The following is a 25,238-nucleotide window of genomic DNA, read 5'->3' on the forward strand; positions in this document are numbered from 1 at the left end:
CTAAATAATTTAGGAGATTGTGGGCTGTATCCAATGAAGCATATTCCGCTTATGCAGTGGGGCAGTCCCATTCTTCTGGGCAGTCCTCTTTTTGAGCGGTTTGTCCAGTTCTAGTCTGGATTTAGATGAAGACTCCTAAGAAGGTGGAGCAGGGGTCTTGAAGTTGCCCATCAAAACAAAACACCCAGACAGCACACTCAACAGGCACTCAGACCTCCTCTTTATTATGTATTTATATATAAATTACAGCAATAACTCGGTTTGCAACCACAATCCGTTCCGCGGAGGCGGCCGCTCGCTGAAGCGGTTGCCCGCTGAAGGCACGCTTCTGTGCGTGTGCGAAGTGGCGATAGAGGGCTTCTGCGCACGCATGCGCTGTGCAGATTGCATCTGACACCACGGAACCCGGATGTAAACACTTCCGGGTCCACGGGTCCAGGTCGCTCGCCAAAGCGGTCACTTGCCAAGGTAGTCGTAAACCAAGGTTTGACTGTATAGTAATTATTTCTATATGTGCATCAAAAAAATGCAAGTTAGCACAAGCAATTATATATTTTTTTTATATCTAGGGTGTGTGATGCATTTCTTTCTTCCCTTACAGTGCTTAAGTGGCCCATGTGAAAAGTTAGTAAGGTCTCAATATGAATGTCAACAGAGACAGGGAATAATGCAATTGCCTAGGAATAAAAAGTTATCTCTTGCTATTCAAGTAACTAATTTCCTTTCTGGGCTATATCAATTTTTTAACCCATGGTTCGCAAAGATTAAAATCAATAAAGCAGTGTTTTCATTTCCAAGAAAACACTTTTCATGCATTTTAGCCATTACCCCTTCCTCTCTGTTTCAAGCTAATTTATATTAATGTAAGCCCCCTACTTGAAATAGCCAGTGAAGAAATGGCAATAGATTGAAGAATCAGTGCCAATACTCTAGACCGCCCGGTATAATCTTTAACATGCTGCTGCAACGCAAAGCTTTCTCCAAAAAATGAACAACTAGAACCTCTGTCGACTTTTGCTGTCCTTGTAGATTTTTGTATTGTTTTCAGATTAGTACCACTGCCAATGCTAAGGGTATTAATTAAAACCACTATGCTCAAAGTACTTGTAGCCAAGTTGAAAAGCAGTATGTGCCTCCACGGCCCGAGAAGAGATATGAAAGTTGTGAGGACCAAGTTAGAACATTCAGTGGATTCTTGGGCAGCCACTGATGATGGCATTGTTGTAAAGGTAAAGGTAAAGGGACCCCTGACCATTAGGTCAAGTCGTGACCGACTCTGGGGTTGTGGCGGTCATCTCGCTTTACTGGCCGAGGGAGCCGGCATACAGCTTCCGGGTCATGTGGCCAGCATGAATAAGCTGCTTCTGGCGAACCAGAGCAGCGCATGGAAATGCTGTTTACCTTCCTGCCAGAGTGGTACCTATTTATCTACTTGCACTTTGACGTGCTTTCGAACTGCTAGATTGGCAGGAGCAGGGACCAAGCAACGGGAGCTAACCCCGTCGTGGGAATTCGAACCACTGACCTTCTGAATAGCAAGCCCTAGCTGTGGTTTAACCCACAGCGCCACCCGCATTGGCATTGCTGTACCTCCCCCCTTGTGGGCACTCTGGTAAGTGCTGGACAGCTGCTGTTATAATGGCCCACAACACCCTGAATTAATGTTATTTTACTGCAGGGCATTGTGGACAATTTAAGCAGTCACTGTAGAAGTACCTCTGGTCCCTTTCCCTCCTCCTATATAAGCCTGTCCATTCACCACCACATTCATGCAGAAATGAAATTGCTTTGAGGACCTCTTGCTGTGAGTCTCTCCAAACCTGGAGCCAGTCTGCTGTTAAGCCCCATACAAAGTATATGTAAAAAGGTAAAGGACCCCTGGAAGGTTAAGTCCAGTCGAATTCGACTATGGGGTGCAAAGCTCTTCTCCGCTTTCAGGCCGAGGGAACCGCCATTTGTCCACAGACAGCTTTCCGGATCATGTGGCCAGCATGACTAAGCCGCTTCTGGCGCAACGGAACACTGACGGAAACCAGAGTGCACGGAAATGCCATTTACCTTCCCGCTGCAGCGATACCTATTTATCTACTTGCACTGGTGTGTTTTTGAACTGCTAGGTTGGCAGAAGCTGGGACACAGCAACGGGAGCTCACCCTGTCGTGGGGATTCGAACCACTGATCTTCCGATCGGCAACCTCAAGAGGCTCGGTGGTTTAGACCACAGCGCCACCCGCTTCTTTTTACCTTTAGAGTGTATGTAGGTGGAATTGGTTGTGGTCACTAATGCTTTCTGCTTACTGGCTGGGCTTATATCCTCCCTGCCCCTCCCCCTGGAATTTTCCAGTCACTTGGGCTATGGAGGAGGGACCTGGCAAAGCACCCTGCACTGTATTTTCCCTCTGAGTGTTGTTTTGTTTCGACCGTCTCCCATGCCCATCACCAATGGCATCCCTATTTACACTGGTCCAAATGGAGAGAATTCACAGGTGGGCATTCAAATAAAATTAAGTCAAAACTTCAGCAAATATTTCCCCTTTAGGGATCGCGGAGATAAACGCTCTGCTCCTAGTTTTAAAAATTCCTGAATGTACACACATTTCTCCTTCCTCCTCCTACTCCTCCTCTTTTGGTGAGAGAAGAAGCTGGGAAGCAGCCTTTCAAGAAATAAAAATACACTGGAATAAACTTCAAATGCCTGGTCCAAAATGATGTACAGGAAGGCCGGGGGGTAAGAAAAATGGTGCCTATTATCTTGTGGGTTCTTTTTGATGTGGGGCTTTATAATTTGAACTGTTTCAGTTGTTTATATTAAAATTATATTATAATTTTACTGTTTGGTGTCTATGTAGCTGAAAGGTAAGGTGTGTGTGTGTGTGTGTGTGTGTGTGTGTGTGTATAATATACGCTTACTGAGAGAAGTGAGTTTACAGGGAACTAGGTAGAGGGCCTTCTCGGTAGCTGCACCCACCCTCCCATCAGATGTCAAGGAACAACTTTATTAACAACTATCTGACTTTTAGAAGACATCTGAAGGCAGCCCCTTTTAGGGAAGTTTTTAATGTTTGATGTTTTATCATGTTTTTAATATTCTGTTGGGAGCCATCCAGAGGGGCTGGGGCAACCCCAGCATAATAAACTGAGGGACTGGAGGGAGAAGTCTGTTTTCTGTTTACCCACAACTTACGCCGTGAGTGCTAGGAAAAGGTGATCTATCTCACCAAAGAGGCACAAGAAGGAATGTTGACATCTGTACAACCTGCAGCCAAAGAGATTGGGGGATGGGGATGGGGATGAATAGTCCACAAGAGACCTAAAAGGCTAACATTCTGGAGAGAAGCCAAGAGAAGAGAAAAGAACAGGACAGGACAGAGTCTGGGCTTATAGGAAGAGGGTATATTTGGCTTGATAAAGGCATGATTACCGTTGAATCTTCACCTCCCGTGACAGTTGAAGAACGAACTCTCCTAGATGGGACGCTCGGCTGTTAAATAACAATTGTTACAATTAAGGGGTGGTCAGGAACGGAGGTCACAGGTGATGCGTATGTCTTGCGGAAGAAACAAAACCCATTTGGAAATACCCTATCAACTTTAAAGGTCAGCAAAGAAGCTATCAGTCCCTGATAATGAAAGGAAAAGGTTGGTCGCTTATTACAGCAGATATGAGGTGTTGGCCTGAACCAACCAGCACTTGCACCCAAAATACTTCTGTTTTCATTTCCACCTAGAGATGACTTCATAATTCGACCGCAACCTCCAGAACAATATTATACTATTGAATGCCACACAACTATGTGTACACCTGCACCCAAAGCCCTTGGGGACTTGAAGCAGCAAGTAAGGCAACGTGCTAAACGTTGCTCTAGTGTAGGACAATTAAATCTATTCCTTTTCTCCAGGCAGGAAAACAAAGAAATGATCTAAGCCAAGAATCTGAGACATCTCAGGATTAAATAAAGGTTTCTTTTCCCCCCATCAGTGAGAGCCAAGGCTTAAATCAAGCTGAATATGAAGAAATGGATCTTCAGTTAATTATACCGCCCCACCAGGAACGGAAAGGGCAAGTGTCTGCAAACGGGGGTGCAATGGGCAGGGGAAGAAGAGAAGAGAACTTAATCGCTAAGAAAAGCAGCAGCAAGGTTTTCCAGAGGGGTTTGACCACATTTTTTAAATTTCTGTTTTCTTCCATTGTGACAGTGTTCAGTTCAATCGACATTTGAAAGAAAAATAATTCACTATGAGAATTCATTCTTGTCCATGCATTCTGCTATATGTAACGATCCAGTGTTAAAGTTATCTCAAATGTATTCTCATGCAGACCAGCTGTTTCTGACACGAAGAGAAACTGGAAAAAGTTCTCCTGTGGTGTTATGATTAGTTATTTTCATGTGACTTGCCATAACCCGGAGAGCTGTTTTAGGTATGCCTGACTTGGACATGCAACATAATCCTATGCATGTTTATGTTGAGTAGAAGGTAAAAAGTTCTCGGGATTATAGCTGAAAGAATACTACTTAGAAAGGAAAGCAGGTTAAACAGAAACAGGAAAACAAAACAAAACAGTTAAAAGCAAAACAGTTAGTATGCAAAGCAAAGCAAACAAAAAACAATTTTCCAGGAAATTTTGCCACCTTTTCCTGTTTCCCCCTCATGCAATTTCAATGTATACATAAATTACCCCACTTAATGACATGGATCATAACATTATGATGCCTGATTAATATATAAATATTAGGTCTCCATAGCATGTACTTAAAAAAGCAAACAAACCAATGCACAATCCTAGTTATGTTTACTCAGAAGTAAATCCCACTGAGTTCAAGAGGGCTTACTCCCAAGGTAAGCATAGAAAGGACTGCAAGCCTTAGGTTGCAATCCTAAACACACTTACTAGAAAGGAAACCCCCATTAAATTATGTGATTTTCTGAGTAAGCATGGTTAGGGGTAGACCTGTAAATTACTAATCTGGTGTTTCCAAGTTTTATTTATATGGCCTCTCCTTCATACGCATCTTCAATGTATCTTCACATATCTAGCACATGAGGGCACCAATCCTGCCATAGATTATGTGTACCACAGCCATACAACTGTGTGGCCTGTTCTATGCCTGCTCATATCCATTCTTGAGAAATATCCATGCTAAATCCCAGGATGCCCGAAAACTGGTTCAGATCATCTGGTCGAGAAGTATCTTGACCAACACCATGCAGTTTCATCCCATCATCTCCAACCTGCACTGAGAACGCTCCCTTCTCTGGGATCTAGGCTTCCTACCCTTCTTAAGAGGGTTTAAGAAAGTTTGTAGCAGTCAATATATAACTTGGGGTCACAGCTGGAATGATTTCCACAAGAGAAGGTGTCACAGACCCATGCAGATCAAAAATACAAAAGTGCATTAGATACAAGAGAGGTAGGGAAAAAAACCATTAAGAAAATCCTGCTTACCAGTGATAAATGGGATTGCTCAGCAACTGCATCAGTCACACTGCAAGATCTTAACCTTGCAGAAGGATCTCTCTGCTGAAGGAAAAAGGACACACTGAATTATTAAATGTACACTGGCATTTTCCCATTGACTCAAAATCAATTAGATTCACTTTTTGATATTGTATTCTTTCTTCCACCCTCTGCAGTTCGATCACCAGAAACGAAATCCCTCTTCTGCTGACCAACTTCAAGAAAGCTGACTTTCTTGAATATCAAGTATAGCTGAAAAATATTCCAGCAACATTAATATAGCGTTAGAGGAGACTAATGGGAGGCTGGAAGATAACTAGAGCATTTGTTGGGATATCTGTTCTGGATGCTATTCAACAAAAATGTGTTGAGTGAAGAAGAGGAGGGGAAATATGGAAATACTTACGTGACTCTTCTAAAGAGAGGGCTTTATTTGCCGTTTTTTCGCTCCATAAGACGTACTTTTTTCCTCCTAAAAAGTAAGAGGGAATTCTGTGCGTCTTATGGAGCGAATGCATGGTCCCTGGAGCCGAATTGCCCAGGGGCAAAAAGCAGATCGTGCTTGGGTTTTTTTTTTTTTAAAGAAAGAGCTAAAGGCTAACAAGAGGGGAGGAGGGTGTTTAAAGGAACCCGCTCAGCAGCTGATTGCAAGAGATCAGGGAGGGAGATAAGAGACGCTAGCTGCCTTCCCGGCCCCGCCCCCTTGCCCAGGCCCCCATTGTTGTGTGTTCCCCAGCTGACATGTGACTGGTTGATTAGATTATCTGTCTGGAAACTGTAGAAATGGCTCCCTTTCCTCTCCTAAACAAGCTGCGGAACTGTGAGTTGAACCCCATAAAAACAGGATTTTTTTCCCTTTGCAAGGTAAGCTCAACATCTTTGAGCTGATCCTCAAAAATGGAGCATTCCCCCTTTGCAAAAAAGCTGCACAACTGTCAGCTGATCCTCAAAAAATGGAGCTTTCCCCTTTTACAAAAACACTGCACAACTGTGAGCTGATGCTGAAAAAGGGGGCGTTTCCCATTTGTAAAAGAAGCTGTACAACTTTGAGCTGATCCCCCCCAAAACAGGGCTTTCCCCCTTTCCTCCTATAAAAATTAGGTGCGTCTTTTGGTCAGGTGCGTCTAAGGAGCGAAAAATACGGCATCTTCATCTGCCTCTCTATCACAAAGTAAAATGGAGTAATATCCATGCACCTTACAGGGCAGTGTGAAGATTACCAATGGACATGAAGTACTTTGAACACCCTAATGTCTTGCAAGGCTCCCACTGTAACCAGGGTCTAGGCATCTGGCCTGGTATTTAGCCCTCTTGTGTGCCTTGGGGAGCAGCATCCCAAATCACAAGGAATGATGAGGGTTCGGAGGGCTGCCTTGGAGAGCTGTGGCTAAATCCTAGAAACCTGAGCAGGGGTAGGGAACCTCAGGGCCAGGGGGCCAAATGCAGTCTCTCCATCTGGCCCTTGTGACTTTCAACCAGCTCTGTTCTGTGCCCTCCTTGGGTTCCTTTCCCTGGCTAGAATCTGCACTTGCATTGTGATAACACCTCTTGCATCTCTGGATGGAAAGGTGCAGGAGTAGAAATCTCTGTTTTTTTGCCACGGCTGGAATGCCACCCAACGTATAGAGATAGAAGTCTAGCTCTGCACTGCCCTTTCTGCCTTTTTGCTTTTGGTCCCCACCTTCCACCGGCATGTAGCCCTGGAAGGCTGCCCAGAAGAAAATGCAACCCTTGGGCCGATAAAGGTTCCCCACCCTTGGGCTCCTCCGTCGTCTCCCGGGACAGACGGATGCCAAGAACCCTTGGCCGAGTGATCGGCACTGCCTGAAACATTCTAGATGCCTCGACTCCCCAAGCCAGCTTTCCCTGTCAAAGACGGTTTGCTTCATTATTGTTCGCAGAGCTGGAGAGTTTCAGCTCCTGCCACATATAGTTCTCCTCTTCTCTTGTTCCCTGTCGTAGCAGAAGACAGGATGGGTGGGGAGGAAGACAGGATGATCCTCTCTTAATGTGCTTTAGGGTGTTCCAAGCTTGCCTATTGATGGGACTAGCAACGCTAGGATGCTCCCTGAAAAGTCTAAGAGGTATTGGAAAGACCTTTTTGCAATGTGTGTGTACTGTAGCGTTACATCTCCATACCAAGACTCCTGTGGTAGACGTGTGTGGGTTATGGTTTGTAATGCGTTTTAGAGGAGGTATCTTACCCAGCCTATACAGTGGTACCTCTACTTACGAATAACTCTACTTACGAATGTTTCTACTTACGAATGGAGCTCCGTCCGCCATCTTGGATGAGGTTTAGATAGGATTCTTTCTACTTACGAATTTTTAGATAGGATTTTTTTCTACTTATGATTTTTTTCTCCCAATGCATTCTTATGGGATTCGACTTACAATTTTTTCCGACTTACAAATGTGCGTTTGGAACGCATTCAATTCGTAAGTAGAGGTACCACTGTATGTGAATATTATTATTGATAGGGGTTATTTCAGCCGGGTTGTCTGTTGCTCAAAAATGATTAATCCACTTTTACAGGATTGTTAGGTCCATGTGAGAAGCAGATCACATGATCAGCAGGAACAGAAAAACGCATGATAGGCTTATCACATATCCAGGTGCTCCCATTCGATGGGACACAGAATTGACTTGATTAGGAGAACAGCTTGTAAATTATTCACACCTGTGAGGCAAGCTTGCAACACCCACAGTGATCATGCAAGAAATGTATTGTGCAAACCCAACAGTGTTTCACCTACGTACAGTATCAGAAACGGTTATATTCATATAGAGAAAGTGCTTTCAGCTAACTGCTTCTGATATTGTAACAGCCCCTGAACAGAATCATGTATGGAAATGGTCATTTCAGCAGGACTTAATCACACAAAGTATTAAAGTAATCCAAGTTTTTCTTTGTATCTGAACCCAATGAGCATATCTGGTGAATATTTCAAAGTTATTCATAAATGAAACCTTCCTATATTTAGCTTCCTTATCTCCTGAACAATGAAAGGCAAGCTGATAAGGTGTCCCATTAAACTGTGATATGCAATATTTGAAATTGCTTCCTTTAAATAAATAGATAACCTAGCAGTACCCTTATCCACAGTCACTGATACTGTCGCCCTGCCAGTATTCATCGTTGACCATTAAATGCAACTGCTGAGTTATGGGAACAGATGCTAAACTCCTAACATGCTGGCACATTGCTCCCAATCAAAAATTATCAACTTATATCCACTGAATACTTGACCCAACAAAGTCCAGGCTATACCTGTAGTAATTTATCAGAAAAACATACTGAAAGTTACACATAAATAAAAGACAACTGCAATAGTCCAATTCTAAATATGCTTTCTCAGAAGTCCATTAGATCCATCAGGATTTGCTTCCATATTCAGTTTGCATGCTAAGGATTGCAGCTGAACAGCACATTTACTGATTCAATGGGACTTGCACGCCAGTAAATATTCAGAGTACTGCAACCCTGCTGTATTGTAAAGCGGTCCGATTTTAATTAAAGAAGAACACACACATTTGCGCACTCTTGTGTTGAAGGCAGCAGCTCTTTGGAAAACTGATTATCTTAATCTCCGAGTGCAAAACATTTCTAGCATTTGCAAGAATCTCAGCAGCCAGAATGGGCGGCAGCATACCCAAGATAGCAGCGTACACACTGAGGTTCCTGGTACTTACAATCATAGAAGAGAGTTGTTCCCCATTTGAATCTGGAGTGATCTGAAGTCTTCTGTTCAGTTCATCGGACAGCTCCTGAGGACTGGTCCGAGAGATGGGCGATGAAGGCGGGGGTGGCAAGGACAGGCTTATGGAATCGCTGCTTGCATTAACCTCTTCTGAAATGGTTTCCCAGGGCTGAACGAAAGGATAGAATCGACGGTGAATATGCAAAACGGCAACCTTCCCTGCCATACGTCCCCATGCAACCATTCCACATAATGTGCACACAGTCTTAGCTGGGCTGCTTATCGAATGAACTTAAGAGAACCAATATGTACTTTAAAAGTCTCCCGAAAACGTGATTAGCATTTGATAATCAGCTTTGCTCTTAACATACTGTACTATGGATATGAGAAGGGAGCTGGGGAGGGGGAAGCTGGCAGGTAGCGGAAGTGCAATCGCGAAATTTCAGAAACAGCGGGTTTTCTAAAACATGCTGTGAGTCCACCCACCAGGCTACCTTGCTGTTTATGCCATTTAGCCACTGGGACAATTGCCAGCTATTCCTGATTTGAGACCAAACCTTCAAGGTTACATTGTGAGCCCCCACCTCAAAGGAATTCAAGTTATCAAAATCAAGCTATCGAGGCACAAAGCAGATTACACACAAGGACCCAAGTTTACATCAAGTCAAGAAAGAAGACTCCCATAGCCAGAAATCAGCAGGCTGGAAGCTGAATTTTGCAAAAGCGATGCCGTTTAATTATTATTATTTAATTGCAAGCGTTATTTGATCTAATAAAAACAATGTTTAATTAAAGTAAACTTCCCTTCCACTCAGCAAAAGTGGCGATAGTTTTCTCAGTTGTGCCTTCCCCCACCCACTCTTTCCATCTTCTAGATTAAACCGTGGGCTAAATGAATATTTGACAGTTGGTGGGTGTTGGTGGAAGACGCGGGACATTTAAGGTGCCTTCTGGACCAAATTAAGACAATAAAACCACAATCTGCCATTGTGAATCCTTTGGATATTTACCAAGAAGCAAATCCCAGCAAGTTCAATAGGGCTTACACCACAGCAGTAAATATATAGAGGATTTCAATCAACATTAAAGATGTAAACACCCCCCTGGGTCCCCAGATGTTGTTGGACTACAACTCCCATCATCCCTAGCTAGCCAGACCAAGGCTGAGAAAGACTGGCAACCTCAGCCCTCCAGATGTTTTGGGACTACAACTCCCATGATCCCTAGCTCAGCTGACAATGCAAATCGCTGGTGTGCCGCGACGTGCGGCGACGAGAAGGGTGATTTGCATTGTCACGTTGCATTGCTAACCCGCCGGAAAGCAATATTTCTCCTCCTCTTTCCCAAAGCTCAGTGCAAACGAGCCTGGCGGCCGCCAATACACAACACTGACCCACCGGAAAGCAATATTTGGCAAGTGTTTCTTACAGTCATAATTATAATATAGGGCGGCACAGAGTTAAATTTTTTAACTTTTTTAATGGTGGTGTGCCTCATGATTTTTTTCACGGAATAAGTGTGCCGTGGCCCAAAAAAGGTTGAGAAACACTGCCCTAGCTAACAGGACCAACGGTCAGGGATGATGGGAATTGTAGTCCCAAAGCATCTGGAGGGCCGAGTTTGCCTATGCCTGGCCTATACGAACATCCAAGTCTTATTCAGCTGCTCTATTGCTCGGTTGCATTTACTAACTAAGGAAGGTCACTGGGAACCAATAATATACTAACAAAGGACGACACAATGGGAGGAAGGCATGTGTGTCTTCCCCTCATAAATCTCCCACGCTGTACCTTTCTAATCTTGCCTTTAACACACATTGTGTTTGGAAGCCTCGGTTCCTAAGGCATTTCACGTAGTCTTTCTGTAAAATCACGTAGAGCGCCGAACTGAAAAGTCAGTTTTAATTCCTGCATATACCTCAGGTGGCTCTCCACCCTCCAAGGGCGGTACTTCTGGATCCAAATCCTCGCTAATGTGCCTCCTGGATCGAAACCTCCGGTGAGCCGCCTCTTGGTTTATTTGCCGGATGTTGTTGTCGGATTCGGATCCCACATCCCTGAAAGGTTAGGTTGACAAAAGAGTCATGAGTTAGGTTGGAGGAGGGGGGAAGTATGAGCCCTGTTAAGTGGCAGCACACCTAAATTAGCACCAAATTTAAAAGCAACGTTTCGGGACCTATAAAGTCCACTCTGTGCATCTCATATCAATCCCTAGGTCTCTTGCAAGCTAGATTAAAGTGAGATCATTCTGTACTCCAAAGCAAAGAAAGCCTGCAGCCAGTCTCAAGCAGTCAACTTCATTAAGGGCAAATTTCAGTTCTTGTAGTAAGAAACAGAGTCCAGGCTGAAGCATGTACGGTATTTAAAGCACCACAGAGCCTAGGGCTTGCCGATCAGAAGGTCAGCGGTTCGAATCCCCGCAATGAGGTGAGCTCTCGTTGCTCGGTCCCTGCTCCTACCAACCTAGCAGTTTGAAAGCACGTCAAAGTGCAAGTAGATAAATAGGTACCACTCCGGCGGGAAGGTAAACGGTGTTTCTGTGTGCTGCTCTGGTTCGCCAGAAGCGGCTTTGTCATGCTGGCCACATGACCCGGAAACTGTCTGCGGACAAACGCCAGCTCCATTGGTCTATAGAGTGAGATGAGCGCCCAGAGTCGTCCGCGACTGGACCTAATGGACCTTTACCTTTTACATTCCTGGATATAACCCCGTTGATGCAGTTCTCACTGTGTAGTGATGGTGACCTGAGAAAAGCTATTTCATGTGGCGAGAGAGGATACCCCAAGCTCCATTGCTCATTCTTCTGTCAGAGGAGACTGACAGAAATGGCTTTTTAATTGTTCTGCTGAAAATCTAATTCATTGTGCGCCTGAAATGGAAATCACCTAGGGATCCTTTGCCTGGGAATTCCCCCTTTTCTCCTTGGCTTTGGGGTGAGAGTGGGGAACGACTACTTGTTTACTTATCCTTACAACCACTAACACAAGCTAAAAGGTTGCTGAACTGTGCTAAAGCTGGCTTCTTTGAATACAACTTCAAAGCATCAAAGGGTTGGACAAGCTTGTTCCAAGTTATGGGGAATGGGTCAGATGCCAACAACACCACACTACTTCCTTTTCCACCTGAACAAGGAAAAGGAGCCATAGATTTCGGAAGGAGCCGCACCGTAATATTTGAAAATGTATTTTTCAAGCATGCACTCCCGGGTTCTGGAATCTCCAGTTAAGTGACCTCATGGAACAGGGCTAGTAAGAACCTCTTCCTGAGACCCTGCAAAGCTGCTGAGACAATGGACACTGTATGTTAAAAGTATTGATCTTTGAGGGAGGAGACACACTCCACTACCAAGCATAGAACAGCTTTACCACTTCATATCAAGAAGCCTAAAATTCCAACATGTTTGTTCATATTCAGAAAACAAAACTCTTTTGAGTTTAATAAATCAACTCCCCCATCTCATCGAAAAACGGAGCTGGTGTTTTAACAATCTGATTATCAAAATAAGTTACCCAAATAAGGATTACTTGCAGCGTCAAAAGACAATGCAACAAGGGAGGTTGGAGCTAGACAGTACTTGACCGAAATTACAGCTATAAATCCAAAGGAAAAACAAACAACCAACTTGCAAGATTTATGTCGCAGGGGAAAGAAAACGTAGCTGCTTGTCAAAAAGCGAAACGCTACTGGATGTTAAACTAATGCCTGATGCTAGTACAGCTGATAATCCCCCCCATTCAATTATGCATGACATTTGAAGTTAAGCTTTTCATATTTTTAGAAGGGTAATTCTAAGAAACGCTCAAAAAATTTCTCAGTGGTGAACATGTAAAGCACTCCCATCACCAAGGTAAGAAGATTGCATAAATTACATGTGTATATAATTCAGTGAAACAGTGGTGGGGGGAAGGGAAAACTAACTGTGACATCGCTTAAGCTTAATGAGACCATTTTGTTTTCCACGTCTGGCAAAAAAAAATACTCCGGCCAGGGGCTGCCAACCTTTAAAGGGCTGTAGGGACATTTGGGTATCTGAGCAAGTGTTGGGCATGCCATCTCCTTTAGTCACTTCCCTCCCCCCCCTGCACTGGATTGCCGCTCACCCACCTAAAGAGAAAAGGCACGAGCAAGCACACTTTCCCCAGGGATGTGGATAAAACCCAGATCCAGTAAAATTGCACAACGTCCTGCTTCAGCTCTACATAATTATCAAGGGTGAAAAGGGTATAAACTACCCTCATTATCACAAGACCAGGTAAAGGCAAAGGCAAAGAGACCCCTAACCATTATGTCCAGTCACGGACGACTCTGGGGTTGCGGCGCTCATCTCGCTATTGGCTGAGGGAGCCGGCGTACCGCTTCTGGCTCATGTGGCCAGCATTACAGAGCCGCTTCTGGCGAACCAGAGCAGCACACAGAAACGCTGTTTACCTTCCCGCCGGAGCGGTACCTATTTATCTACTTGCACTTTGACATGCTTTTGAACTGCTAGGTTGGCAGGAGCAGGGACCGAGCAATGGAAGCTCACCCTGTCGCGGGGATTCGAACCGCCAACCTTCTGATCCGCAAGCCCTATGATCTGTTGTTTAACCCACAGTGCCACCCGCGTCCCTAATCACTAGATCAAGGGGGTAGTATTTTGGGGAGGGGCTCAGACGCTTCATGAGCACCATAGAAAGACTTCAAGGGCTCCACTGAGCTCACGGCCACAAACAGATAACCACAAAGATTTGAATTAGAAAGGATTTTTGAATTTTTCAAATTATTTTTTTGAGAATGGAAGGAGTAGGAAATAAGCAGAATACAGGGGAAACAAATGCAAAATTCCATCTAGCTAACTCAAGCTGAACAACTTTCTCATTTGCATGCCGGAACTGCATTGGTTTGCAAGATATTAGGTTAAATATCAAATTATTATGGGATTGGTCTATTTTCATCTTCGTGACAAGGAGGATGGACAATTGACTTTTTGATGGAACCAAATCAATGGGAAGGTGACATGGGAAAGGGCAATTATGGAGATGAGTGTTTATGGCTGTTGGTCAGGTAGGAGAGGTGAGACTCAGAGTTACTTCCTTCTGGCCAGGGCTAAACAGATTTTAGCACCTAAAACTTCATTATGGTGGATTCATGGGAAGCATGGGAAATATATGCTGGACTAGTCGTGGGGAAATGAGAGTCCTTGGTTCAGTTGGAGAGATTTCATTAAAAGACTGGCACAGAACGTCGTGCCAGTGATATTGTTCCCCTTTATCCAATAAATCAAACAACATTGAGACACATACACACAAAATGTCTACAAGCAAATTACGACAGAGCTACTCTGCTCTATAAATGGATGTAAAACTTGCAAAAATCAGCACCAACTGCTGTGTTTCTAATCAAAAATGTCTTTGTACAATGGAGGAAACTCCCACACGGGGGAAATATCAGATAATGAGATATGATAAATCCCGCTGTATAAACATAACTCCAGGAGAAAATGTCCCCATGTCCTGAAGGGGCCATCTCTTCATTCTTCAATTTCACAGCGCTGAAAAACTTTGGAAGACTAATCAGCAGAGTGAAGCATTGAACAAACTAGGCAGGCTGTACGGCATGTAATTAAATTGAAATGTTGACTTCCAAGATACAGCAGCCTTTAAGCTAAAGATGTGTGTCTTACATGTCAATCCCACACATGTCTACTCCGAAGCAAGCCCCATGAAGTTCGGTGAGACTTACTCATAAGTAGGTGTACACAGGACTGCAGCCTAAAGAGACTCAGCAATGTTCATGATAGGCTCTGGTTCAAAATAATGAAACAAGCCTGCAGTCTAGAAGGCTTGCACAATTGGGCTTCCCTCTACTGGCTTTCCAGTGTCCCTCAAAATTAGCTTGGGGGGGGGGTGTCGTCTGAGAACCCCAAAAATGGTTAAAGGGAGAGAACAGAGGGGAATGCAATGTTCACCCCAGCACGGCGCTGAATTCCACCCAGTAAATGTAAAGGTCTCCGATTTAAGTCTATTGATACGCTACGTGCCAGCTGCATTGATTTCCAATAGGACTCATTTCTAAATAGTGTTGTAAATCACACAATGTTAGACCACTAGAGTCAACAGGATTAACAATCCAATTCTATGTGTCTTTACTCACAAGTAAAACTCACTGGCGGAAAACTGGATTTAATCTTTAAACGTGTTTGGGATTGCAGCCAGTGCATCAGATTAAACCTTAATAATTGTGGGAAAGCTGAGCAGTGAGTTAGGTTCAGGAAGGTGAAGCGGGAATAATGGAAGAGGCAATCACCAGTACAAATAAAGCTGTTATGAAAAGGCACCAGCAAAATAACATTCATAACAGTAGGTCAAACAAGACATTAACTTAATACTTTTACTGTATTATTATTTTATAAGTTTTTTTAAAATAAAAAAAATAAAGCATAAGCCAATACAGCTGAATTCTTTTCTCTGTAAACTAATCCGAAGACGTATACTAATGGTAAATCAAAGCACTCTGGTCGCCCCCCCCCCCAAATAAAACACTTAAAAATTAAAAAAAAAACTGAAAGTGTCACCTTGTTATTCTGTTGCAACAGAACCATCAATGAGATCTACACTAAGTGCAACTGTAGGCTTTGTAAACAACTGCCCCTTTTATCAGATACTGTATACAACAAGAACTTTAATTTTACCACCACAAAGGCCGATTTTGGATGATCACATCTTGGACTGATGAACTGATATATGAACTAGCCTTTTGCCCATGCATGCAGCCCTTTGTAGAGTGAGCAATCAAACCAGCAAGTCTCTAAGTAACCACAGTTTTCTGTTTCACCTGCACCAAGAAACTATGGTTACCAGTTTTAAAAGAAGCTGGGGTCAGGTTTCATTTTTCTTTCAAGAAGAGAGGAGAATTATCTGCATCCATGGGCAAAAGAGTTGTTCATATACTGACTTATTAAACTTCCAAACCGGGTCACTGTAAAATAATGTCTATTTTTAATGACCTGCAATTTTAAATTGTCTATGCAAGCAGTGACTATGAAATGATGAACTTCAGTTTCTAGACAACCGCAAAACATTTTACAAACCATCAATTATGAGGCTACTTCCTAGAGCAGTCTGCATTACTTCACTGTAGCAGTTTGATGAATCTATCTACAGTATCAGTCTCACAAGCGCAGGCTCCCTGATGAAGCAAGGATGGAATACAGCCAAGAGAAATGTATGGCATTTAAATTGCTAGCTTCTCCTTCCTTTACATTATATTGAACAACAAATATTACTTTAGGGGTCTCATATTTCACCCCTCAGCTATCAAACACCAGCTCTGCAAGTAAGAACAAGCACAAACTTTTAAAGCTTCAGTCCAGTGCCCTGTTTTCAACAGTGACGAGTCAGAATCCTCCAGAAAACCCAGGATCATGACAAGAAAGCTAAAGACCTCTGCTGCTGTTTGTCCACCAAATCTGAATACAGAGATTCCATTTAGTTATTATGGCTTTTAGTTCTGGAAGACCTGCTCCCTGCCTTGCAAGTCTTCTCCCACCTGACGTGGGAGGGCCGGGCCCAGACTGACTCCAGCTACAAAAGCTGAGGCTGCTGAACATACTCTTGGGCTAAGTTGTTGCTGAGGCTTCTTTGTTGTGGGGAGATTGTTGCTGTTGGTTTTTTATATCTTTATTTTAGAACTTCTAATTTATGTGGGTATTGTTCAGTTTGCTTGTGTTTAATGTTGTTATTTGTTGCTTATGACTACTTTTGTCATAAACGTGTATTTCCCCCCCACATTGTAAGCCACCTTGAGCATGGTTTGAACTGTGGAGAAGCAGCACATAAATAAAATTATGTACAGGTGAAACTCGGAAAATTAGAATATCGTCGAAAAGTGCATTTATTTCAGTAATGCAACTTATTATTTTTTATTTTAATTTTAATTTTTACAAATGCTTCCTTTTGGAAATTCCACAGAAATAAAACAAATAGATACAATAATACAAAAATAAACATCACTATTACATTTCATTAATTACATTCCATTTATAATTGACCCGCCTAACGGCAAATAATTACAATTACAACAAATAAAGCATTGACATATTTTGCTTTGCATGTCATGCATCTATCTCATATATTGGTTTCACCTTTTAAATTGCGTTACTGAAACGATATTCTAATATTCGATGATATTCTAATTTTCCGAGTTTCACCTTTATGTCTGTATTATGGTTAATAGCTGTTGATGGGCTTTTCCACCATTAATTTTCCTACTACTTTAGAAAGCCATTTAGGTAACTGACCATGAGCACATCTTTCAGTGCTCAATATCATAAGTTAATTATACGCTGCATGAAGGCAGGCACTTACATTAAACTTGGCCGGTGCCACTGTGTTGTCCTGTTATTATGGTTGACGTAGTAGGTACGTCCAAGGTTGTCCACTTTTTCTTCCCATCCAGGCGGTAAGGGAGGTGGCGGTAACTCCTCTTGGCGTTGAGACGGAGAATCATTGGAGTCCACCACTTCCCAGCCATGCTTTGAAAGGGGGGGGGAGAGGAAAATGCAAATTAATTTGAAAAAAACTATTCAAGCATATGCAACTTTCTAGCATGACAGAAGAGAAGCAACAGGGCTTTCAGTCGTCACAATTTCACATAATATAGTAGCAGCGAAATATGGTGTCTGGTAGCACCGACACAGCAAGCATTTGTTTATGGTAAGCTGTTCTCCCAATGCACTCAACAAGGACTCACTCCATCCTTCCAAATATCTTGCTTCCATGAAAGCTAGACTGAGGAGCATCACCTCCCAATAAAGAGCTAAAGAATGAGGGAGAATATGAGGGAGAAGAAGGCACTCCAGTAGCAGATGGCGTAGGGCTTTAAAGGGAATCACCTGTACAGTGGTACCTTGGTTGTCAAACGGCTTGGCTCTCGGACAAATAGGCTCCTGAATGCAACAAACCCGGAAGCAAGTGTTCCGGTTTGCGAACGTTTTTTGGAAGCTGAACTTCCGACGCAGCTTCCGATTGAGTGCAGGAAGCTCCTGCAGCCAATAGGAAGCCGCGACTTGTTTTCCAATGGTTCCAGGAGTCGAAAGGACTCCCAGAACGGATTACGTTCAAGAATCAAGGTACCACTGCACTTTGAACTGGACCTAGAAGCATATAGACAATTATAGCGCTGATGGGGGAAAAAAGAAGTGGCATTTTTATACAGGGGCCATTTCTCAAGGAAAGAGGCGGGCTGCAACATCCTGAACTTGCCCCCATCTCCTAACCACCTTCAAAAGTCAGCCTTACAGAATCACTAGTGGAATACAAACGATGGAAAAAGCATGGTTGAGGCTGATCCCCCCCCCTCCCGCGATTTAGCGAAAACACAAAGCACTTCTTTCCTTGATAAACTTAATGTCAAACTTTGGAGAGTAAGAGAGTTATTTTAGTTTGTCCAATATTGCTGGAATATTGCTGCAAAGAACATCTCTATTCTGCAATGTGACAAAGCAAAATGGGAAGGAATTCTATGCTTGCTTCGTAACCCAGAATTGGTATTTATTCAATTAGGACTGAAAACAATGCTTTGTTCTCGAGGTCATCACTAGGGATAAAGACTGAAATAGCTCGTATCTGATTCACTCATATCATGAAAAGATACAATTTCAATAGAAAGCTGTTCCAGCTCTCATGGCTGATTCATAAAACACTTCGTATGTGTTAACAGCGTGGGGCTCTTTGGCTTGTGGCAAATGACAAACTTACACGTAACATCCACCCTAATGCATGACCACCCACTCAAGCCACAGACAGAAATTGCAGCAAAGATTTAGCAGAGCATCATGTATTAGCTCTTAGCAACAAAATCTAGATATGTAGAAATTCTGCCCATCTTCTTCAAGGGACAAAGTGCTTGATAGAATACGGTGTCTCCCTTCTTTCTTGCAGAACTGTACTGCTGATTAAAACTATAACGATTTTCCATTACAGAAATTGAGCTCAGCCATCAAAGTTCATTTTTGTTAATAGCTTCAGAATCTGGCTGCTGTGCTGTAAACGGGAGCCTGAGTTGAATACCAAAACAAACTTGGCTCAATTATCTGAATCTGGAGTAGCTGAAGTCCTCAATATTGTACAGAAACTTTGACCTCAGCCCAGTGTTAATGTTTTTACACAATTGTAAGCTTTAGGTGTTTTATGAATCTGAAAGTCGCTGCGAGACTTTTTGTGTGGAAAGTGACGATTAAATGAAAGAAATAATAACAAGAATACCTTTTAGCAATAGGATCAGTAAAGCAGAATGCCTATCACATATGCAACAGTTACAGAGAAATAAAGAAATTTGGAAACCTCATATTTAAAGCAGTTTACCTCAGAATCCTCCCTCTGATCACCATCCTCTTCTTGCCCTCCGTTTTTTGGCATATATGCCATCTTCAGCCTCAGAAATCCCTTTACTCGAGATTTGTGACTACAGAGGAAACAGTAAAAAAAGGAGGGATATATAATGTCCTGTTGAACTTGAAAAGCACTTACTAGTTTTAGCTATCTGCCAAGCTATCCGTAAACTGTAAATTATACAATACACATACTATGTTTTACTATTCTTATATTATATTATTCATCTATAATATATGTCCATATTCTCACCTTCTTGGCCTGAGGAGGAAATCTTTAAAAGTATACGGCCTTTCCATGGTTGGGTCTTCAGTCTATTGGGACAAAAATCAAATCATTAATGCTCACGAGCACATGAGTGCACGCTCTAGTAAAATGTAAACAGGAGACCTACAGAAATTACATTATTCCAAAGAACTCTGCCGCTCTTGCAACCATTGTGTATTGTTAGCCGAGCATTTCCACCAGGTGTCGCTCTCAACACCGCTAATAGCTCATCCCAACAATCAATGCTGTGGAAGCAGAAGTAGTTACAGATGCTCAAAGTTGTTTACTACTAATCTCAATGAAGCAATGGTCAAAGTCACATGCAGAGGCCTGTTTTCCAATCACCAACTTTGAGAACGCACATTTGCAAAGTGCCAAGAAACATGCTAACTGCAACAACTGAAGGCGCTGAAAACTGCACAAACAATTTTTTTGGTTTAGCATACAGGTAGGTAGCCGTGTTGGTCTGAGTCGAAGCAAAATAAAAAAACTCCTTCAGTAGCACCTTAAAGACCAACTAAGTTTTTATTTTGGTATGAGCTTTCGTGTGCATGCACACTTCATCAGATTCTGTTTCAGTGTATCTGACGAAGTGTGCATGCACACGAAAGCTCATACCAAAATAAAAACTTAGTTGGTCTTTAAGGTGCTACTGAAGGAGTTTTTTATTTTGGTTTAGCAGTCAGAGCTAGCTCCTAAGTCTAAGATAGCCCACATGATTTGTTCTATTCCACAAACTAATGGGTATTTACTGTAAACACTTTCCCCCACCTAGCTCTACAATAAGCTTATGTTCCAAATGAAGTGGTCACATCATTTTTTCCAATCGTCAACAGTCCTAGGATTAAAACGACAGACTTGAATTCCTTGACGTCTCCATCTATCAGAAACAAGGCAACGTGGAGCCATAACCAAATTTGCTGAGGACAGTCTGCAGACATATCTTATTTATCTGGGGTGACAACTATAGATTTGATAAAGGAGTCATATCGATCAGAATCAAGATAATCTGGAGCCATAACCAAATTTGTCGAGGAAATTTTGCAGACATTTCTTACTCATCTGGGGTGACAGTTATAGATTTGATAAAACAGTCATATTAAATATATACGGAGAAGGACCAAGCTGAGTATTTGATAGTTTGGGTTTTTGCAGTTAAAAACTGCCCTCTCAGAACTTGTGATTCAAAATATAGGTTGTTTTTTTAATGGAAGCAGTTCCCCGCCTCAGAAATATTAAGTTCTTGTGCAAGCATTAAATGGACAATTTCTGAAGCGGAAAGAATACATATTAGCATAGCTGTCAAGTTTTCCCTTTTCTCGCAAGGAAGCCTATTCAGCATAAGGGAATTTCCCTTAAAAAAAGGGAGAACTTGACAGCTATGCATATTAGTGCTAAGCATGCACTGTAACAGGGGTAAGAATTTCATTGCAGAGTTGCTAACAAAATGCTACGGTTCTTAATGTACTATGTAAACCGTGACGACCAAGATCAAGATACCTCCACAATCTTTGTGTTTGTGTAGCTGAACCACAGAGAATTTGGCCCGGTCCTAGAATGCAGGCTTTTCTTTGGTTGAATAAAACACCTTCAGATTACCATTTTAAAAAATAACTATTAATTAATCTTACAACCTTGATATGAACTTTTATATTGTTTATAAACTGGAAACAAAGGTTTTCTTCTCAGCAACATAGCATCTTAATTTATACTTGTCTGGTGATTTCTGTTTATGGACATGCAAATGACAATGGCCCTGCTTAGGTGGCAGGGAATGGGGACTGCAAGGAGGGTCCGCCTTGAGCCCTGCCCCAAACATCCCTGAGCACACCGGCTAGACTACAGTCAATCTCGAGCTGAGAGGGCAGGTCTGAAGGGAGATTCTATGCGCATTCAGCTGAGTGTGTTAAAAACCTACTCATGCACAGGAACCCTGTCTTGTCTAAGTGCATTTGCCATGGGCACCAAGTGCCTTAGCATTAGAACCCAAAGATGCGATCTTTAAAACTGATGTGACTCTGCATGTTCCTCACCATAGAAAACACATTCAAATACAAATCAATAGATATTTAGGGGAGAGATGTGATGACAGTCTACAAGACTATTCCTCAGAAGAGGACGCTGGTAGAGCATCTCATTTTCAATACTTGGTATTTCCAGGCAGGTCTGGGGAAGTTAAGACCTTGGAGAGTTGCTGCCAGCCAGTGTAAAGGTAAAGGTACCCCTGACCATTAGGTCTAGTCGCGGACGACTCTGGGGTTGCAGCGCTCATTTTGCTCTATAGGCCGAGGGAGCAGGCGTTTGTCCGCAGACAGCTTCCGGGTCATGTGGCCAGCATGACTAAGCCGCTTCTGGCAAACCAGAGCAGCACACGGAAACACTGTTTACTATCCCACCAGAGCGGTATCTATTTATCTACTTGCACTTTGACATGTTTTCGTACCCCTGACCATTAGGTCCATTAGGACCATTAGGTCCAGTCGCGGACGACTCTGGGGTTGCGGCGCTCATTTTGCTCTATAGGCCGAGGGAGCAGGCGTTTGTCCGTAGACAGCTTCCGGGTCATGTGGCCAGCATGACTAAGCCGCTTCTGGCAAAACCAAAGCAGTGCACGGAAACACTGTGTACCTTCCCGCAAGAGCAGTACCTATTTATCTACTTGCACTTTGAAGTGCTTTCGAACTGCTAGGTTGTCAGGAGCAGGGACCTCACTCCGTCATGGGGATTCGAACTGCTGACCTTCTGATTAGCAAGCCCTAGGCTTTGTGGTTTAGACCACAGCGCCACCCGCGTCCTGCCAGCCAGTATAGGAAGATGGGAAAGTGTTATGATTCAGTGTAAAATATGAGGATAGTAATACTGATCTTACAGTGTTTTCATAAAGGTTATACATGAAAGATAATGCATGTGAAGCACTTTGGGAAGTCTGGAAAAGCATTTCATTGTCATTATTGATAATCATGGCCTAATATAGGGCTTGCTGAGCCAAAAAGAAAATTCTTATTTGGCTTGTTTAAAGAACGGAACAGAAGCTGACGTATTTCAATACATGATAATGGCAAATTCACACCTATATGACTGCCAGCTTCTGGACAACATACAAAAATCTAGAACAGCGAATCTGTTTAATACAGGGAAATAATGTTTGGCAGACCATCAAGAGCCATAAAAAAGCAGGGGGTGAGGGGTGAGCTAGGTAGAAAGAGAAATATGTTTCCTGTAAAATTATTCCCCCTTTTTTTCTAAGCCAACAACGTCTCTCACAAGGTTGCTGCAAGAATAAATGAGATAAGTGTTATAATGTACTTTGTACATTTAACAGAAATGATTAATTATAGTAATATAATGGTGTGTGCTGATTGAGGATATTGGCAGGGTTCCAACTACGCTGTAAATTTTTAATGCCGATACTTAACCCAAGAATGAAACTGCTCAGACATTTCTTTAAAAACCTGCATTATGAGAGCAAATGGACTACAACAGCTGCACTGAAGACGTATTAAAATCCCAGACGAAAATGAACTTGATGCATTCAGGACACCAAGCACAGCAGCAGAAACTGTGAAAATACAGTCTGGGGTTGTTCATTTCTACCCGCTGCTAGATGGGGGAACCCTTTGAAAGACCTGGACTCTGGCCTGATCTGACACTGCGGTTGTCTGCTCGAGATTTTTCTATCAAAGCACCGAGCAGCTGATTCCAGCCCAAAGGAGAATAATACAATAGAACCATTACAGAGTAAGATGGTTTGCCTAGGAAGAAAAATGCCACCCAAATTTGCACGCTCGCATATTATGCGCAGAGATCAGTATTTCTTCTGCCACACAGACCCTAGTACTGGCCTGAACGTGCCTGCCAAAATATATATCCACTCTGAGAATGGCCATTTGCCTACACGGAAACCTTTGAGGGAATTTCTGTAAATGGATCGAAGCAAGCACATTTTACATGACTAACAAAGCCCTGTAGACCGGAACCAAACAGAGAAATACTTGCTACTGGAAAACAATGGGAATGAGATTTTCCCTTTCCCCGTGGACCCCGTCAGAGGCCACCAACCTCTTAGGGAACGCTAACTCAAAGGTAAACAGTAGCATCCCAAGAAAAGCAGCTGAGAAAACTCAAAACAGCAAGCTCCCTTCTTGCACAACAGCTGCCTGGCAGCCCCAAGGAGTGAAAAGCCTCCATCTATTCTGCTATTTATTAATCCCAATCAACATTCAGTTCATGCCAGCGCCCAGGCATATGCAGCCAGACGCGGAGGGCTACATCAGTTTGTATGATCTTGCAGAAAGGAAGGCGTCTTTACAAGCCCTCAGTGGTCGTGTCCCCACAAAATGCTAAACCATGGTCTAGTGCATGGGTAGATAAATCTTTCTGCTTTGCCCCTAAGGGCTGTAAGCAACAGTGGGTGGGTTGATCAGGGGTTACATGCCAGTGGGTATAGCCAAAATTCTCTCTCTCAAACACACTCACCCCTCCTCCAACAGAGCTGTGAGAAGAATTCAATTTTGCTTTTATTGAATTAAGTGTTACTGAGTATTATGTTCAAACCGAGGATCCTAGCTTAAAACAGATTCCGATGAGATTAATAAACCAGATTCATAACCTATGGTTTAAAGCTGACATTTTACTCACCCATGTCTGTGGTACGGGAAACAGATAAGTAAGTAAACAGAATTCCTGGCTGCAGTATTAGTAATACGTATTACCACAGAACTACTATATGTTTCGCTTTCTTCCTTTTAATAGAATAATGTTATGTCAAAGAGTCTCGTTTGCCTAAAATTCTTAAACTGCAATCTCTGATGTGAGGTACAACATTTCCCACAAGCTTCTCCACTGCTGTATTTTTCTGGGAAAAAATTCCTTTTTAAAAAAAGAAAGAAAAGAAATGCATTGTTTGCTAACAGTAACATAATGGATAGATACAATGCAAGCAAAATTGGGAAAGTTGCATTGCAAAACAGTCAAATCTAAAATCAAAGGTGTGCGCTATTTTCAGCCGACTCCCTGTGAATGCCGTGTATTTATGAACACAGCTCTTCAAATCTGCTAAAGTTACCTTGTTAACAGTTTTCAGTGCCTTCGTTTTCTCTCTCTCAACAGGGTTATTACAACAGTTGAGTTGTCAAACGTAAAAATGCTTACAAATACAGTGGCACCTCTACTTACGAATAACTCTACTTACGAATGTTTCTACTTACGAATGGAGCTCCGTCCGCCATCTTGGATGCGGTTTAGATACGATTTTTTCTACTTATGAATTTTTATATAGGGTTGCTTCTACTTACGATTTTTTTGTCCCAATGCATTCCTATGGGATTCGACTTACAATTTTTTTCGACTTACAAATGTGCATTCGGAACGCATTAAATCCGTAAGTAGAGGTACCACTGTATTCTACTAAAAGCAATTTCCAGTGAAAACTTTGCATTTGTAT

At 42.6% G+C, this 25,238-nt stretch overlaps 1 protein-coding gene across 6 annotated transcripts in view; it reads right to left on the reverse strand.

The window, feature by feature from the left end:
• NEDD4L (NEDD4 like E3 ubiquitin protein ligase) overlaps positions 1 to 25,238 on the reverse strand; it is a 259,415-nt gene that overhangs the window by 49,203 nt on the left and 184,974 nt on the right. For 4 of the 6 annotated variants that reach the window (XM_035101002.2, XM_060280348.1, XM_060280347.1 and 1 more), the window contains 7 exons: positions 19,781 to 19,842; positions 19,502 to 19,601; positions 17,504 to 17,670; positions 11,077 to 11,215; positions 9,152 to 9,328; positions 5,446 to 5,520; positions 3,422 to 3,481 (listed from right to left, as the gene is read on the reverse strand). In XM_035101002.2, the coding sequence (XP_034956893.1) occupies positions 3,422 to 3,481; positions 5,446 to 5,520; positions 9,152 to 9,328; positions 11,077 to 11,215; positions 17,504 to 17,670; positions 19,502 to 19,601; positions 19,781 to 19,842 (780 nt within the window). The remainder of the gene's footprint in view (positions 1 to 3,421; positions 3,482 to 5,445; positions 5,521 to 9,151; positions 9,329 to 11,076; positions 11,216 to 17,503; positions 17,671 to 19,501; positions 19,602 to 19,780; positions 19,843 to 25,238) is intronic. The other 2 variants (XM_035101003.2, XM_035101000.2) reach the window with 1 other exon arrangement.

Source organism: Zootoca vivipara, chromosome 11 (genome assembly GCF_963506605.1).
Source record: "Zootoca vivipara chromosome 11, rZooViv1.1, whole genome shotgun sequence".
Lineage (NCBI taxonomy): Eukaryota > Metazoa > Chordata > Lepidosauria > Squamata > Lacertidae > Zootoca > Zootoca vivipara.